This window comes from Leuciscus leuciscus (assembly GCF_965113295.1).
Source record: "Leuciscus leuciscus genome assembly, chromosome: 5".
In the NCBI taxonomy this organism is placed as follows: Eukaryota; Metazoa; Chordata; class Actinopteri; order Cypriniformes; family Leuciscidae; genus Leuciscus; species Leuciscus leuciscus.
In genome coordinates, this window is record NC_138729.1 from 3077801 (window position 1) to 3093885 (window position 16085).

The 16085-nt window shown below is 37.1% G+C and overlaps 1 protein-coding gene across 3 annotated transcripts in view; it reads right to left on the reverse strand.

Moving 5' to 3' along the window:
• Positions 1-1077: 1077 nt before the first annotated feature.
• pappaa (pregnancy-associated plasma protein A, pappalysin 1a) overlaps positions 1078-16085 on the reverse strand; it is a 115793-nt gene continuing 100785 nt past the window's right edge. For all 3 annotated transcript variants that reach the window (XM_082170498.1, XM_082170497.1, XM_082170499.1), the window contains one exon: positions 1078-7502. In XM_082170498.1, coding sequence (XP_082026624.1) covers positions 7398-7502 — 105 coding nt within the window. In that variant the 3' untranslated portion in view covers positions 1078-7397. The remainder of the gene's footprint in view (positions 7503-16085) is intronic.

The window sequence follows — 16085 nt, forward strand, 5'->3', positions numbered from 1 at the left end:
CATTGATAATCTTTTGTTGATAACATGTTTTTTTTTTATGTTTTAGCATGTAAGCATGTGTTAACACAATGATAAAGTTTTTGCATGTTGCAAACATGTTTCTTACATGTTTTTAACATGTTAGCATGTGTTAACACATTTATAATGTTTTTTTTGATAACATGTTTTTAAATGTTTAGCATGTTAGCATTTTAACACACTGATAGCGTTTTCACATTGTTAAGGTGTTTCTTACGTTTTAGCATATTAGCATGTGTTAACATATTGATAACATTTTAACATTTGCTAACATGTTTCTTACATGTGCATGTGTTAATACAATGTTTTACATGTTGTTAACATGTTTCTTACGTTTTAGCATGTTAGCGTATTAACACGTTGATAATGTTTTAACATGATGTTAACATGTTTCTTATTGTTTAGCATGTTAATGCTTTAAGACATTGATAACCTTTTAACATGTTGCTAACATGTTTCTTAAATGTTTATGTTAGCATGTGTCAACATTGATAATGTTTTTGCATGTTGCTAACATGTTTCTCACGTGTTTCTTACGTTTAATCATGTTGCTAGCATGTTTCTGGCATTGTATAACATTTGCATGTTTTAACACATTGCTAACATGCTTTAGCTAAAGTAAAGGTTTTAACCTTTCAATGAAACTCTGTGGGATTGTTCATAGATTCGATCACTTTTTTAGTTTTTAGGAAAACCGTAAGTCTGATAGATAGGACAAGTTACTGTTATAAATCTGGTCTCAGTAGAAGAAGCAGCAGCACCTTTACATTATAGATCAGTGTATTGTCTTTGTCAAACCAACATAATAAATGTAAACATGCATGAGTGCATTGAATTGCAACCATAATGTTTGCTAACATTAATTTCTTCAGGAAATGTTCCTTTAACATTCAATTAAATGTTCAGGTTCTTCCAAATTGGATGAAACCCAACTATTGTATCATATTTAACTGATTATTCTGTTCATTTTGAATGCATGTTTAACTGCATTTTCCAAAACACACACCGAATCCAATCCCGAAACGCTGGAATGGTCAAAGAGTGGACGAAACCACCGAGAGGAGTTGCCAGTGCTTTATTTATACACAATACATGACGGAGAAATAGTTATTCATTGTTCAAATAGTGATACATCAGATATGTTTGCAGTAATCCAGAGCACCAAAATATAACTTTACAACAAGATTCAATTTGTTAACATTAGTGCATTAAACAACAGCTTATTAAAACAATTGCAGTTTTTTTTTCTTCATATATAGACTATACTGTTCATTGTTAATGTTTTTTTGTTTTTCATAACATATTAGCTAATGTTAATTTACACCACTGTAAATGTATTATACATAGTGATGAATATAAACCTAGATTAATACATTCTGTAAAACTGCCATTGTTAATGTTAGCTATTGCATTGTAAACTAATGTTAACATATAGAAGCGTATTGTGAAGTGTTACCCCAAAAAAACAAGCATATCACAACATATATCATCCATGGAAATGTGTATGCAACCTAAAATGCATCTTGTTTCTTGAATCGAAATATCAGAGAGAGATATATGTGTGAATTCTGATGGAAAGACATCAACCACACTAGTGACTGTATTGGAAATATATATACTGGATATATATACCCAATACTGGATTGGGAATCCCCGTCAACTGGATAGAGTTATACATTATGTGTATGAATCAAGCAAAGGTCAAAATATTGACAGAATTTTGGTCATAATTTATTAGCAATGTGAGGTCAAGAACAGACATGGCCAGCATCACCATCACCAAACACAGATGGGTTTAACAGGCACAAACACATCCGTTTCAAGAGATTTAAAACACTGAAATTAAAGGACACTTGAAGTACGAGACAGATGATGTGTGTGTGTATATATATATATATATATATATATATATATATATGGTGCATTTCAAATTTAAATAACTGTCATAAACGTATCGGTGTGTCTAATGAATCTCTTTAAATATACAAGGCAATTTAACTGGTACACTTTTTCACATCACTATTTACATCTTCATAATTGAGACATTCATATTAAACCGTTATAAAACTCTTGATACAATTCCATTAGTTTTTTTTTTTTCTTTTTTTTTTCACACCATCAAACCATCTTTTCAAAGAAATATATGTCAACTTTGAGGACTCCCAATAGGAAGAAACTCTGACTCATCGAACGCTGATGTTTTGCTGTGTTTGTCCATATTCTGACACCTGGACAAACACGTCGGCAGGCCAAAAACAGCGATGTGTGTTCTTCACCTGTCCAAGGGCTGATGCATGTGAGCTCTGGATGTTTCAGATTTAAAGGAGACATTCGAAATGTATACAGAAGTTGATTTTCATTTCTAAAATTGCAAGATATGTCATGATCCCATTCTCCTTTATGCCATAGAATAAATGTACTGTGTTAACAAACAATTACATACATATATTACAACATAGAAGTTACAATCATGTCTCGACTGCATTACTGGCAGTATTTCCAGAGCGACTGAATGACATTCTGTGACAAAAACACAATTTTTCTTTTAAATGACATTTTGTTTTCTATTTGTTTGTTGCAAAAAAAAAAAGAAAAAAAAAAAAAGAGAGAGATTATTGAATATATAATTCTGAACTATTGTATTTGTTCTTCAACTTTAGCAATGGATAAAATAATAAAACTAAAGAAAAATAATACAAGAGCCCCTATAACTAAATTTTACATTTATAAGACCATTGTACAAATAACTTACATAATAAAAAATATAACTTACAAAAGTATAACACTCTTAATAAATAGTTCTACTATGTACACTACTATATGTTGCTAATAGACGCAAATCACTAAAATATGGAAGCAGCAAACATTACAGGCATGAGGTACAGCAAGAAATCCTATGCATACAGTAGTGTGTGTGTGTGTGTGTGTGTGTGTGTGTGTGTGTGTGTGTGTGTGTGTGTGTGTGTGTGTGTGTGTGTGTGTGTGTGTGTGTGTGTGTGTGTGTGTGTGTGTGTGTGTGTGTGTATGTGTGTAAAACATCCCACTGAAAACTTCATTAAAGTTGAAAACTTCAGACAGTTTTAGACCTGCACGCTTTGAGGGATTGGAGATGCATGAAAATGAGGATTTGCTGTAATTCCACTCCGGTATTTTTGATGGCTGATTTGCACGCAGTGATGGAGAAACATAAAACAAGTGTGAGAAGAGTGAGAGAATGACTAAAAAAGGAAATCTCGGGCAGTTAGCCAGTGCATTTCTGCAGCATTGAAAACAAAACTGGAAAAGCATCGTCTGACAGGGCCTGTCCGTCACACAGCGCTGTCAGCGAGTTGGCAAGTTACTTTAATTTGGCAATGTGGATGCTGATCGGTTTTGCTGTCCATCTTGGCAATAAATGCTGACTATTGGTATCGTGAGTACAGTTACATCATTTCAGGTATTTGTTCACCCAAGAATATATAACAAACAAAATATTCATACATTATCACTATTATAAGTTTTGTACTCTCGTGCATTGTATAGTATTTGCTTTTTTTTCTCTCTGTGAAATATTTCCTACACTTATTTCATCTTTGGGTGCTGTAGTTCCTTAATGATATTAATAATAAATCCTTCAACCTAATTCATGAGATGGCTGACTAAACAAACAAACAAACAAACAAACAAATAAACAAGAAAAAAAGACATCAGATAAAAAAAAAAAAAAAATGCGAACACAACATACATAAAAACTTACATACATACGACCCAATTAAAGACTTATTTTCCACACATAAATATCAAAGCCAGTTTTCCATGATCCCAAACGCTTGTTCTGACAAGGCATTTAAATCCAATAAAATTGCGTCCATGTGTCGCATTGCTCCGCTGTTTACAATAACACCAGACGTGGAGCACGTGGAACCACAATGATGATCAGTAATCAGAGGCATATGATAATATCATACAGCAATAAGGAACATAAAACACCACAAACACATTCCCTCCCAATTTGTCCTGCCGTACAATAGCAGCGATTTTTAGAAGATTTGCCTTTCGTTCAATGAGCTTCCCAAAGTGCAGCAACTGAGGTCAAAGACACGAATACTGACTACTGGTACGATTATTATTTATTATTATTTCTTCTTTTTTTTCACTTTATCGTTTCTTTAGAAATATAAATGACTGCACCTGTGACACTACAAGCACAATAAAAAGAAACTATTGACTTCTGCATCTCATGATGAAGTCTTTATGCCAAACATACGAAGACTCGAATAATAAACGCATAATAAAAATGATATGGTTGTTTGACTTTCTTCAATAAGTGTTGCTTCCATTCTTTTTTATTTTGTTTTATTTTTATTAATTATAAATGTCATAAAGTTATTATACTTTAACTACCATATCTACAATTGCACAAAGTGATGCCCATTATTAAAACATTAGGCAAAATAATCCTTAATGTTTTAGCATGTTTTCCATGCCAATAAAACAGCCGTGAAAAGTGTTTTAAGGGCCCGATAATCAAGGATAATATCCATTTTCTTCAGCCATGGCCCGATCGGACTAAATTCATAACATTAAGGATAGAGGACAAACTTTATCAGAAAAAGTTGTTCAGTAACACTTTACAATAAGTTTCCAAATGTTGTATCTGTTGTTGTTATTATAATGTAATGGACCTCAGCTAACATGAACTAACAATGAACAGCTGTATTTTTTTATCAACTTATGTTATCAAAGATGAACAAATACTGTTTCGTTAGTTCATGTAACAAACAGGACCTTATTGTAAAATGTTATTAGTTGTAATCTGCATAAGCGTGAGGTTTTGTGAACTACTACAATAACTTCTTTCTTTACCACATGTCTCACGATTATGACTGAATGAACAGCCAATACAAGGGGACATCAGTATAGATCAGTGGTGTCAAATCTAGCTCCTGGAGGGCAACTACAGTCTTCAGGAGCCGGTCTGACACACCAGTCAAACGTGGAGATTCACAGACGCTGACAAACTAGACAAAACATGTTAAGGCCATGAGGGGAAGAGGTCTGTTTGAAGGAAACGTTCACAGTTGGCAGCCAAAAAAAACAATGTGTTTATATATACACCGCCGGCAAAAAAACAAGTCTGTGATTGGATCATTATTGCAGTGATTATTATGTTTCTAGCATGCTATATCTTTGGCAACAGTTTTTCTAACCCTAATTGATGGAGTGTGTAGCTTTTCATTTCGGGTAGACTTTACAGAGAGCTGGACTCTTGCATTGTCAATACAAAATTGACCAAAAAATGTATGCATCTCTAGATGGAATTAACATTTACTTCCATATCAAGAGGTGCATCAATATTTGGTCAATATCTTGTATTGACAATGCAAGAGTCCAGCTCTCTGTAAAGTCTCCTCCAGCACATCCCAAACTCTTTCAATGAGTTTAAGATCTGGACTCAGATCCATGTGCGAAAATGATTCTTCATGTTCCTCACAACCATTCTTTCACAATCTGAGCCTGATGAATCTTGACATTATCATCCTGGAATATGGAACATGATGTTCTTCCTACTTGTTTGTTTAAGAAATGAAAAGCTACACACTCCATCAATTAGGGTTAGAAGAACTGCCAAACATATAACATGCTAGACACATAATAATCACTGCAATAATGAGCCAATCATAGACTCTTAAGCAACTTTTTAGTTTTTTTGGCCGGGCAGCTGAAGTAAATTGTTCTATACATTAAGTAATAATAAAGATTTGTTTTATGGTGATTTTGCGTATATAAAGTCATTCTGATTATGTTGAAGATAGAAGCGTTTTTATTTTTATTTTTATTTTTTTGGCAGCACATTTGGCAGCACATCCATGGCACAAGCGCCCGTAGGATTTTAACTCGTTTCAAAAGGGCTAAAAACACTTTCAAGTGTTTAAAAAGTTGGCACGTGTGCGGTAAGTTACCTTTTAAAAGTGGTTTCGACTGGCAACGTTCACTGACATTAGACATAGTGTGAAAGGGTCTCCATTGCTTTTCTGTATTACATTATCAGGGTCAATTTAATAATGAAAGGTACCACAATAGTAGTCCATTGTGGTCTTCTGAAGCTGATGGATTTGTGTGAGGAACAGACCAAAGGTTAGATTTAAGCATGACACCTTTGGACGTCACACCACGGTTTAATGTCATTGGTTCCCATGGGTGTTGTAACCAGAGACTTGACATTTGAGAACGGCAGCAGATGGAAAGATTCTCTTTGAATAAAATCTTCAGTCTCTTCATCACACAAAGCTACAGCTTCGGAAGACTGCTTTCATGATGCTTTTAACTCGTTCTATGGACATGCTTATTTGTATATGTGTTTTCACACACAAAAATGCATAAATAAAAACTGAGGGTGAGTAAATGATGATGGAATTGTCCGTTTTTGGGTGAACTAACCATTTATATGAACTAAAAGGTTAATGACAATGGCCTCTACATTCATATATTGTGTCTATTATGCATTCTGACCAGATGAGTTACAATTCAGCACTGGCGTGGCGCTGTGACGGGAGGTGTTCGGTCATTGGCGGTTATATTGATCAGAGGTAAGTGTTAAGGCAGACTGACGACACACTGGATCATGGCCTGCGTATTCCTGTTGTCTGTTGTTTGACTAATTAGCAGCAATCGTAGCAGCAACAACAGCAGCAGCCATGCTAAAGAAACCGATTCATTCTCACCTCATTTATGCATGGATCTATCCGTGTGCATTTTAAATAAACCTCAAATCACAATTATTTCATAAATAGTGTGCGGCGGGACCTGCAGCCGTTCCCCGTTGCGCATTTATATTTGATGGATTTCGCTGTAGGAACATCAAAAGAAATCAGTGATCAGTCTTTAAAAATGGCCCGCGATCATGTGATTGCTTTCCAGCCAACCGTACCATCCTTGTTTTGGGACGAAGTCCGCTTCACAAGGGACGACTGAGGTCACGTCCTAAAACACGACTGAGACGAAATAAAACAAATCAAACTGTTCTTTCTTCGTTTGAGATGATGCTTTTTTCGGCCTTTGGTCAAATCACATCAGTATGGAAAGCTATCTCTCGTATTTTTCGTCCTGGTTCACTTGCTTTCGTTTTGCTTTATTATTATTTTTTGGGGGGGGGGGGGGGGGGGGGGTGTCGTGAGTGATGTTGATGCTTCTACACAAACCAGCTTCAGTCCTTTTTTGGGGGTCTTGGCATTGGGATCCTTTTCCAAACGTATTGTATTGTAAGAGATAGCAGGTAGACTTGGACTTGGAAAGGATGAACAGCTATAAGAGGAGAGAGGTACAACTGTGAAGCAGCAGCATTTCTGGGAAGAATATCTAATCCTGTCCCAGTCCGCGCACCGGCTTGGTGGAGCGTTTTAACCAAGTGAGTGCAAGTGCTCGCCCTTCCGGTTCTCCAAGGCGTTGGGGTCCCGGCAAGCGCACTCTCTTCGGATGTCACAAGACATGGGGAACGGAATCACCTTGAAGGAGAAAAGAAAAACACATGTTGGTCAAGACACGCTCTGCACTTGGACTTGAGAAATTGATGAGCCCCTTGGAGGGATTGAAAATAGAATCTGAATGGCGTTTGGCACTTGACGTCACAAATGAATGTTGGCAGTGCGTCAGTGACACCAGCTGCTGTGGTGCGTCTCCCTCGAGGCAGGACTCAGATGCTTTTCGGGATAAACTGCATCTCCAGTCGCTCAAAACTAGGACCATATGTGCACTTCGCATTTGCACGTTAACTTAACCATTTGTCTTAGAGGCCGAGAAGACTGATTTGTTCATGACGTGAACTTGTATGCCAATTTATCTTGGTGCACAACAAAGTTGATTTTCTAACTCATAGCATCGATTATGGAGTAACGTCATGTCTATTTGTACCAGCGAACACAGTTTCGGATTTCATTCTGACGTGACTATGTAAACCATTGGTAGGTTGAAATGTAGCTCATTGGGATTTAAAATGTAGCTCATTGTGATTATGATAATGCGATTATGCTCATAATAGGAGTAAAGATATGTGTAGTACTGCAATTTACAGGTAAATTAGCTTAAACCTTAAAACGTAGTCCATCACATTGTACAAAACAATCGACCTTGAAACAAGTTGAAAACTCCATCAATATTACAGTAATATTAAAGGGGTCCTATTATGCCCTTTTACGAAGTCTTGATTTTGTTTTTGGGATGTACTAGAATATGTTTTCATGCTTTCATGCATTATTTTTCACATATTTTACATTATTAAAGCCCCTCTCTCCACAGTCTGGTTGAACGCGTTATTTTCGATGAAGCCCCTCCTTCCGAAATACAAAATGTGCTGTGATTGGTTAGCCGGCCCCCGTGTGTTGTGATTGGCAGCGCTTAGCATGTGTTCAGGAAATGTTCCGCCCCTTCATAACCGCCAGCTCTGGTGAGATGTAAACATTAACGATGGCATCAATTTCAAACCATTTCGAGCCCGATACAGACCCTGACAATATTAAGAAACAACGGATTTCAAGCACAGACTTTGCAAGCACGGATTTCACAGGATGTGTCAGAGTGGTATGTTTTAAAAAAAAAAATGTTTTAATGTTCTTATAGATAAATTTTTGTCAGAAAACTATGGTAATACAAACAGTAATCGATCACAAAACAGATAATTTTCCCATGGGGCGGTGAATAGTCTGACAAAAGCAAGAGCTTACAAAAGCTACAGTAAACACTACATCAATACTGTAATGTTAGTTAGCAGACTAGCGGAGGCAAAGCTTTGCCCTTCCTTTACATCATAGCTATCATAGCAACTTTGCAAATGTTGTTTATGCTCAAACAGCAACATTGAACACTAACTTAAGTATTAAATGGGTCCTTGATTATGCTTCACTTTTTAACTTAAGTTCCCAAAGGCCTTCGCTGCAATCATTAATGTTTGTATGAAACAAGAGAGTGCGAGTCTGCAGTTTGATTCAAGAGGCTGATATATAATCTTGCTATGGTTGATAATGACTATTTGAATGTTATAATAAAGTAATAAAAAGTATGAAAGTATTCTAGAGAGCTGCATAAAAATGTGGTATGTTGATGCACCAACAGCATTGTTTTACAGGCACGTTACCCAGTTTTTCTCTTTAATCACTGAATTTAATCAATAATTAAATTGCATGTAGACGCAAGCAAAGAGCTTTTCTTAATCAGCATTGTTGTCTTGTTTTCCAGTAGAAATCTAAATATGCATTGGATACTTAATTCAAGATTTATTTTGTTAAATGATCTTGATAATTTTTTAAGCTTTTCTTCTAATATTTATAGTTTAATATATTTGTAGCTTTATTTCAGTTACAGAAAACAACTTTTAAAATGGATCTTAAGATATGTCTACTGGATAACAAGACTGTGATGAAGCACAAGATTTTTGTTGTGTGAGACTGCAGTGATCCAGACGGAAATTGACATGTATGACTAAGTAACGAAAACAAAACATGTTTGTGTGAGCAGCACTTAGTCTTTCCTGTGAAGCTTTTACAAGCATGAACCGGACACATATCAAAACCAGCCGTCATTGCCCTGCATGGCATTTCCTGTCCAACCGTGTGCCTTCCCTCACGTTCCAACACATTCAGATTGGCTTTTGCTAACCTTGCTGAAAAAACACCCTAAGGTTGTTTACTGGCCAGGATGGGAAACCAGCTGACAAGTGCCTCAAACCCCATAAAACAGATCAACCATTTGTTATCAACGAGGATTGTTATCAACCACCCTAATAAAGGTGTGCAGTAGCTTCTTTTTCAATCTTCTCTCCCCTCTCACGACGACACACAACCTTTCCCAGTTCTCGTTTAGCACCCTCTCTTTATCTCACCATCAGACTAAGATGTGGGTGGCAAATTTAACATGGTTTCCTCTGCCCTTGACCCTAGGGTGGCTGGACCAGCTGCCACATCTGGGGCTCATCGATGGTGGCTGGGAATGTCAGCATGGGGCAGAGGCCAGTGCAGAACACACACACACACACACACACACACACGTCACGGCGCACGACCCCCCCACCTCAGCAGGGCTCCTGGCAGAACGCACGTATGTGTCAGACTGCAGCTGAAGGGGGCTGGGGATCGGGGCGCAGACGGAGAGCTTCAAAACAGACCAGAATAATGCTAGTCTGCACTGAGGCTCAGCCACGTACGTCACAGCATTTGTAAGACCGTGATTTATTACATTCAAAACTGAGAGAGAGTTTGAGTGGCATCTGTTTATTGTTTGAGAAACAACGATAATTTGTTTTACTCTTGCTATCGTAAGATTATTCATCTATTATTTAAATTTTTTAATGAAATGAGAAATTCACTCTGCTTGCACTGCAAACTCAGAGAATGATTATTATCGTTAACTAAATCTGAAACCATAAAAGTAAATTTTCTTTATTTGAAACTAAATAAACATTTCTTAACCTTTTTTACTTAAGACTTATTTTGTAGACTTATTTTGTTATTAACTAACATTATTGCAAATCTAACAATACATCTAATTTCTTAACATTAGTTAATGCATTAGTTATGAACTGACGATGAGCAATATATTATTACAGCATACTATATGTTACCCTTTGTTAATGTTAATTTATAAAAATAGACCAGTTCACTGTTTGTTCATGTTAGTTCACAGTGCATTAACTAATGCTAACTCCAATTAACTGCTCTTAAACGCACACGTCCCTACATATTCTTTAGTAATGGTTTAAATTTCTACATGGCCTGTCAAACATAAATAGGCCACAATTAGGCTGATGAACTATACTAAGCGTGAAATTAGATTATTTCCGATTATTAATATTAACTCCCCGCCATTGATGGAATTTCCCGGCTATCCATGTTTTCTCTGTTATATGGTAGGGGGCGCTGTAACGCATCTTCTGAAAGAGTAAAGAATCTCTGGTTCAAAACACATGCAAAAAGCCGAAACAAGCGATAAAAGCATTGCTCACACACGCAGTAGTCTTTGAAAAATAAAACATTTTGTTAAAAATGTTGTTTTTTATAAAACTTTCACACATTCAAGTGTTGATAAATGCATAAATAAAACATAGAATATTTTTATTTTTTTATTTTTTTTTGTGTGTGTTTTTTTCAACAGCAGATGCTCTCTTCTATCTTTTAATATATTGCATGTTCAGATATTCATACAACAAAATATTCTGGGGGCCATTAAAGTTCTGTCAAAATGCTGGCGGTGGCTGGCAAATAAAACAATTAAAAATAAAATAAAATAAAAAACTGGCGGGGAAAGAGTTAATAAAGTTAACTATGGATTGAACATTGGTTTGTTGGTGCGTCCGTAGCATTTACAACATGCTTTCCTTCAGTTCAAACTGGTACTCGTGTGTTCAGGCCATTAAACATGTGGAAAGTCATGGGAGGCAAAGCCTTCAGTCTCAGCCTCCATAGGGGAAACCTTGTTGTGAAAGTCTCGGAAAATCTCTCATCCTCATTTTTTTTGCTGCAGAAACAGCAATCTTGCTCCAATCTTGCACGGTTGGCACTTCATTGACACTTTTCCCTAAAACAGCTTAGATTAAAGGAAAGAATTTGGGAAAACTGAAAAGCTCATTTGGAAATGTGGTTTTATAGCCATAAACTTTGCAGGGCAAAAACCAGCATGCGTTGATAATTATGTCTTATAAAAAGGTAAGAGACACACATTTGCTCCCGCCCGACTGCAGGCCGGCCCCTGGAGGAGTTCCCCTGCTTCCATTTATTACCTTGGCACAGTTTTGGGTGTTGGGAATGCAAACAGAAACCCACTGAATTCAGGTTGTCCCTCATACATCTTAAAAAGCCACTGAGAATCTGAATTTGGTTGTTTAATATTGTTGATTTTATTATTTTAATGACACTTGTGTTATTTTAATGTACAATGGAGTGGATTGTAAAAGGTTATTGGAGTATGTTATACAAGATTTATTTTTTATTTTTTTATGTTTACTTTTACTACTTTTTACTCTTACTATTTTTTTTTATCTTTCTACTGCAAACTGTTATGTTTAATTCAATGTATTACGTGCTGTTTTATTTTTGTGAAATGTACTGGCAATTTCAGAGTGAATGGTTTCAAAGTAAATCCTACACCAAATTGTATTCAGTGCAAAACAAGCTATGTGTCGAAATGCAATGGTTAGGGATTTGTTGACATTTCTAACCATCCATATGATCATAAGTAAAAGGCTAAACTGATCCACTGACACCTAACATTACAAGGTCACGTCCCTCTACTTCACCAAACTTTAGAGCTAAAAATTAAAACCTAGCTTTTGACTTGTTTAAAAACCTCCCATTCTCAGGCAGAAAGCAATCTCCTCTAAATAAAACTGAAGGCTTTCTCTTTCCTAGCCCTAATATGCCCACTGGCCTCCTTCCTCATGCCAGCATCTTGTAGTGATTAGTAAAGCGTCCTGCAGTGACCTTAGATGCTGTTTGACTCGCACCTTCAAAGTCCCTGAGAGGAATAATATACAGCCAGCCATCCAGAACATGTTAATACGCAAACCTTTCAGAGAACACGACGAGAGCACGGCAGGGTGAGATAAGGAAGAGAAACAAACACACAAGCAGCAGGGAAGTGCCTCGGCTTCCTTTGCTTTAAAGTCCTCGTAGCAAAAGAGAGGGTCGCCCAAAGCGAGACATACCTCACTGAAGAACATGGCCAAGAGTCTGGCTGAGTCAACCTTAACTTACGCATTTAACTATGCATTCATCTCTGCATTATGCAGCTGTTGGAGCTTGACAGATTTGGTCACTATGAAATGTAGAGCCAGGTGAAAAGACTTGCTGAAAACAATAGCATACGTGTTTAGAACGACAAGAGGGTGAGTGGATGGAGAAATGTCACGAGTATCGCTTCTATTACGATTATTCCTGCACGCAAAAATAAACCGAGTGTCAGTGTAGTTCGATTCATGAACAAATGGCTCATTTTCACTTTGAATCAGTCTGACGAATCCTTCACTGAATGAACTCATTATATCAGTCAGAGCTGACTCGCGTAACTGAGTTTAACATTACTCTCAGTGATGTCAATCTCGAAATTTAGCACTGCTATATAACGTTTACCTATCTGCGCTTGAGCTGATGCTGTCGAACACAAACCAGAAATGATCACACTGGGTGAATTACCTCAAGCAATGATGTGTCTATCTAGATTAACCATGCATTTACATCGAGACATTTATATAGTCACCAAACAGGCTTTCCAAAGTGTGGAAGTTGGTAGTTTCTAATGACATTTCCCCAATTCAATCAATCCTTCCAAACCTCATATTGTGTTGTTGAGGATTGATACAGGACATTGCAGTACATTTTCTGACACACTGATCCCTGCTTATTGGTCTTTCCCAATTCCAGTCGCTCTTAAAAAAAAATCAACAGATTTTATTCCTCGCAACCCTCAAGAAATCCTTGTCTGTTCCTGAGAGAAATGAAAATCAGGTGGTGAGGTCACAGAAGTTCTTGGTTGGGATGACTAGGAGCAAATTTCAAGGGACAACAAACAGTCACATACTATCTCAAGTGATTATCACGTCAAAATACTCCAGGAATGGCGCAGAGAAGTTAAGTGCAATTTGAAATCAGAGGCTCAAAACAAAGCAGACCGCCGCTTATCTGTGCACTAATGCGTGAACTCCATTGATCTGCACTTGTGTTTGTGGGCCTGACCAGGAAATGTATGAATGAGTTTGGGAATTTAAACAGATAAAGATAAAGTGGTGCAAATATAGGACACATTTGGGGAGGGATGTGGTGAAACTCCTGGAGCTAAACATTAGAACTCAGATTCCCCCCTCATCACATCCAACTCTGGCAATCCATCCATCGCAATATGATTGCTTCTTTCAGAGTTATTTTACACAGTTCTTCCCTAAACCCTGGCTATTTCCAGGGACAGGATGTTTTGCAAAACCCTGCTGATATAATTTGCTTCAAGGACTGCCAGGACGCTGAACTGGGCTCAGGATGCCAGGTGATTCTCCTATCGGTTGCCAATTTTCCCAACATCAGACACAGACTCAATCTTTTGAGTACAGAATATTGTTTTTCAAGGGTTATAAGTGGGCATTTTGTCCTTCAAGTTCCCAAAGGCCACTGGATTATCTAAAATGAGAAATATTTACAACAAAGTTTCTCAAATAACTATAAAATGAGACGTCCACGTGCATGACGTCAGGAGTGAGCAAACTGATACTGTCACAATGCAATGCAACGCAACCAAAAAGCTCGAGCTCATCAAAAGATGACTTTATCTCGTCCCATTCTGCTGACGTTCGCCTGCCAAGTGTGTGACATACTATCAGAAGGAAGGAGGCACCAGCAGTCTGGCTTATAGCTGGAGAACAATTTAACCTTCTATCAACACTGGCGCATGGTCAACTCCCGCTAAGATCCCTGTCTGCTCAATGACGTACACTGCACATTGTGAAACTCCCAAAAAGCATCCTCTTGTAGACTGGATTCAATGAATCATCGCTGTTCATGCACTCACACTCGGACCATATGCCAAATATTTAAGACAATGACAGTGCCCAGAGCCGCCTAACTAACCAGACAGGGAAGTTACCCACAGTGACTTTGAGAGTAGAGAGAGCAATCACTGAAAAAAACTGTTCTCAAATAAAGCCAACGCCACATAATCGCTTCAGACGAATGAACATTTTGAATATTGTAGCTGCGCATGTAGAACATAAAATACATTTTGATTGGATGTGATTTCGCGGAATATTCCACGAGCTCAGAGCAAATACGTTTACTGGCGGACTATCTCGATCACGTGACGCCATAAACTGTGTTGCGAGATCCAATGAGAAGAGCTTGAATTTGCCACTGAATTCTCCTTTACAAAACCCAATGGTCCAGTTTCACAGAGAGGGCTTAGACTAAACCGGGATTAGGCCTTAGTTCAATTAGGGCATTTAAGTAGCTTTTATAAACATGCCGTAGAAAAAAAACATGACTGAGGTGCATCTTGAGGCAAAACGATGGCACTGACATATTTTAAGACATATCAGTGAAAGTTACTTCCATTTAAAACAGCTCAAATATGCATTTTAGTCTAGCTTAAGCCTCGTCTGTGAAACAGGGGGAATGTCTCGGATTAAAACTAGTTTAAAGCCCAATGAAACAAAAGTATTACAAGGGTTACGGAGAATAATTACAGTATTTATTTGTGCAGAGCCCCTAAAGGGACATGGTGGTGGGGGAAAAAAGATGGGAGATGGGAGAAAAAATAATAAGTCAATGATTTTGCATTCTCTCCCAAATGTTTTGCATTCCCCCAAGAAACTTTGCGTTTGCTTGCAAAACCTTTTGAGCTCTTTGTGAGCGAACGCAAAGTTTCTCGGAGGAATGCAAAACATTTGCAAGAGAATGCAAAAACATTGACAAATAATTTTTCCTCCATCTCATATTTTTTTTCACCACCATGTCCTTTTAGGGACTACGTATATTTGTTTTTTAGCATTAGTATTTATACTAAATGTGTTGTAATTTCATAGTTTTGTAGAAACCAATGTACAAATGTATGGATACTGTGGAAGAACAATGGTAAATTTCACTGAAATTTCACTGTTCTAACAGAATATTCAAATGTTATGCTTTAAAAATAAGGGATTTATACTATTGTACATACATCACTGTTGTTAATTAAAGTAAATTTGCATCTGCACCCAAATGCAAGCTCGGTGCTTTACTGTCAAGTGTGCATTTCCAAGAGACAAAATGTGCAATATTATTAGTTACGGCACTTATTTGTTAAATGCAATAGTGATTTTATGATAATAAGATAATCACCATCTGTAGAACCTTGTGGCATTGGTGCCATTGCTCTGTTTAGTGTCAATTCCAAAGATATATGATTTTAATATACAGCTGTGTGGATGTGAAACCAGAAACCAAAAATGTATTGTCAGTTGTTGTGGCTTGTTAGGATGAAAAGATAGATGGATGAGATGGGATTTATCTCTTGTGCATTTTATGCCATTATCATAATTTTGAATATTAATTGAATGTGTGTTGTCACCGGCAAAGGAATTC